Genomic DNA, 2,510 nt, shown 5'->3' with positions numbered 1-2,510 from the left:
ATTTTAGTCGAACCAATTCACGGCCCTGCTTCCGTCACCCGGCTGGAGTGTGACGTTCCGGCAGTGCATATTTTTAAAGCCGGCGCGGTACATATACGGTACATGTATAAGGTTTGAGTAAAGCGGTTTTTCTCCTTATAGAAGTACATCGAGTATATGTACATAACAATTTGCGCATGGCACTATAAATGTTTAAGCACTGACTGTACATCACTACGTACTTACAAAATATGTTTGCTCCTCCATGCCAATTTACCTAATGTGTTTTGCTGCCCAAACTGTTGTCACGGATTTTAGTATTTGCGAAGTAATTAAGCGGACAGGAATATTGCCACGGGCAAATTTTTTCCTCATTACCCGTGGCAATTTAACGTACTGGATTTCAAGCTTTTTTTGCGCTGAAGCTTTACAAGCCTGCGTTTGCAGCGTCCACATAACTGGCAGCGGATGAACAGCCATACCAGCTTATTATAACACCGAGAAAATTTAACGAGCATTTGAAAGTATTTTCGGAAATTAACAAGATTCACTTTCGCGAATAGCGGAAACCTTTGAACGTTAACTAATAACACCATGTTACGAATGAATCGATAAAAAAGTTACGCAATATGGAATTACACTTTATCAGCAGACGCAACGGTGGTTGTAGAGGGCGGTGGCTTGATGAATATCCTTTTGGCACCTTCCCAACATTCCTTATTCAAAGCGAAAAACATCACCTGCAAAGATTGTCAGCACACGATTATTCTTCAAACTTTCTGTAAAAACAAATGAATGTGTGCGTATATGTTATTTAAAAAATATAGTGTCTAAAAATATATAAATGCGTATCTATGTATGTTTAACGATGTTAACTTCCTATGGTAAACACACCGGTGTTGACAGGTAGCCGAGACAGAAAAACTGACGCACCCATACTCGCGTCATCGGATCGCGATTATACGCTGCCGCAAAGAACGACTGCAGCACCGGGATGCTGGCAAAGCACACCGTGTGCACCACCGTCATCGCGAATAAGAGTCGCGCCAAGCGGATACGTCGCCGGAAATTTTGCACCAGCTCCGCCGACAGACTGCCCGACGAATTCCAGATCTGGCGTTTCCGGTTAATCGCCACGGCTTTAAGGAACAACAGGATATACATGAGCCCAGCCAAACCCAGCGGAAGATATGTACTGAAGATATTGGCGATGGCAAAGCTGATGGCCGGTCGCTGAAAACTGCAGATACCGAACGGCGACGTCGGGCCGAATCCGCCGTCACCGCCCACATAAAAATGCAGATGATCGAAGAAGCCAATGAACCAGGGAATCATGATCAACACCACGTTGATAGATAGGCGATTCCAGTGGGAATAATTGTGGGGACTGGCCACGGCCAGAAAACGATTGCCTGCTAGAACAGGCAGCCCCCATAAGCCGGCGGTCATTGTCGTCATATAAGCCATATTATAGTGCTGACAGAATCCCGTGGAAAAGTGGTAACTGTGCTGGGATAAGGCGAATTCTAGGATATACACCGGCCAGTGGATTACGGTCAGTTGGGATTCCACGAAAAGCTGGTGGAGAATTAACAGTTTGGCGCCGCTAAAGAGTGACCTTTGCCGGATAATGACGACCATTAGGAGAATGGTTAGACTGCATGTTACCAAGCATAGACACGATGAAACGGTAATGAATGCGATGGAACGGAATGCGGTTTCGTGCCGCAGCTGAATACCATGTCTTGCGGAGATGTTTGAAGCATTCATGGTTGCAAGCAGAACTTTAAAAATACTGTGGCTAAGTAAACACTATAGTATATTTTCTGGCGCTATTTTCGTGTTAAAGGCCAAAATGCATTGATGTGAAGAGATGGACTGGTAAAACTGTTTCCTGTTATTGTTCCGCTGAGAGTACTTTTACGTTAAATGAGTCTGTAGAAAGATCTGGATACCGCAGGCGTTAGTACCTGATTAATCAAGTCAAGTGGATTAATGCGTGGGTTTGTGTAATCACTGTGATGTCGTCCTCGTCCGTGCAGGGCGTTTATAGCGTTATTCACTGCGCATGCTCAAACGTGATTTTATTCCGAATTAACCAGAAAGATAACCGCAGATACGTCACGTGTTAATCAAGATCGAGGCATACATGCTAAACGAAGTGCCCATATAGTTTAGAAAAGATGAGCCGTGATTTGTTCTGCATGAAATTTCTAGGACAGATTAGTTGGTTTCTTTTAGCGTGACAAAATAGCGCAGTCAGCTGTCTACGTATAATTTTCGCGCGTATAATTGCCGCTAATTCCGGAAGCGACCTAATTATTTTAAAAGGCTGTCGTACACTTTTTAAGTTGTAACCTTGCGAAAACAACGATCAAAATAATTGTAAAAACTGCGAATGTCATCCACCCGCGAATGATTAGTCAAATGGAGTGGAATAACGAACAAATAAGGGCCGTGACGAAAGCTGCTGACTTTTTGCACTGTGACGGCAAGCGCCCTTTCCCCAGGGTGTTTTCGTAGGCCGTCAC

General features: G+C 44.1%; 1 protein-coding gene across 1 annotated transcript; it reads right to left on the bottom strand.

The window, feature by feature from the left end:
* Window positions 1-431: 431 nt before the first annotated feature.
* LOC129590724 (uncharacterized) lies at window positions 432-1,690 on the bottom strand. The gene is made up of 2 exons (XM_055486081.1): window positions 874-1,690; window positions 432-719 (listed from the first exon to the last, which is right to left on the bottom strand). The coding sequence occupies exons 1-2, from the start codon at window positions 1,618-1,620 to the stop codon at window positions 615-617; spliced, it is 852 nt and encodes a 283-aa protein (XP_055342056.1). The 5' UTR covers window positions 1,621-1,690; the 3' UTR covers window positions 432-614.
* Window positions 1,691-2,510: the final 820 nt, after the last annotated feature.

The sequence above is a fragment of the Paramacrobiotus metropolitanus genome, unplaced genomic scaffold (genome assembly GCF_019649055.1).
Source record: "Paramacrobiotus metropolitanus isolate TYO unplaced genomic scaffold, Prichtersi_v1.0 Parri_scaffold0000041, whole genome shotgun sequence".
Classification (NCBI taxonomy): Eukaryota; Metazoa; Tardigrada; class Eutardigrada; order Parachela; family Macrobiotidae; genus Paramacrobiotus; species Paramacrobiotus metropolitanus.
The sequence above is the reverse complement of the archived record's forward strand: the minus strand, read 5'-3'. Positions and strand labels throughout refer to the sequence as shown.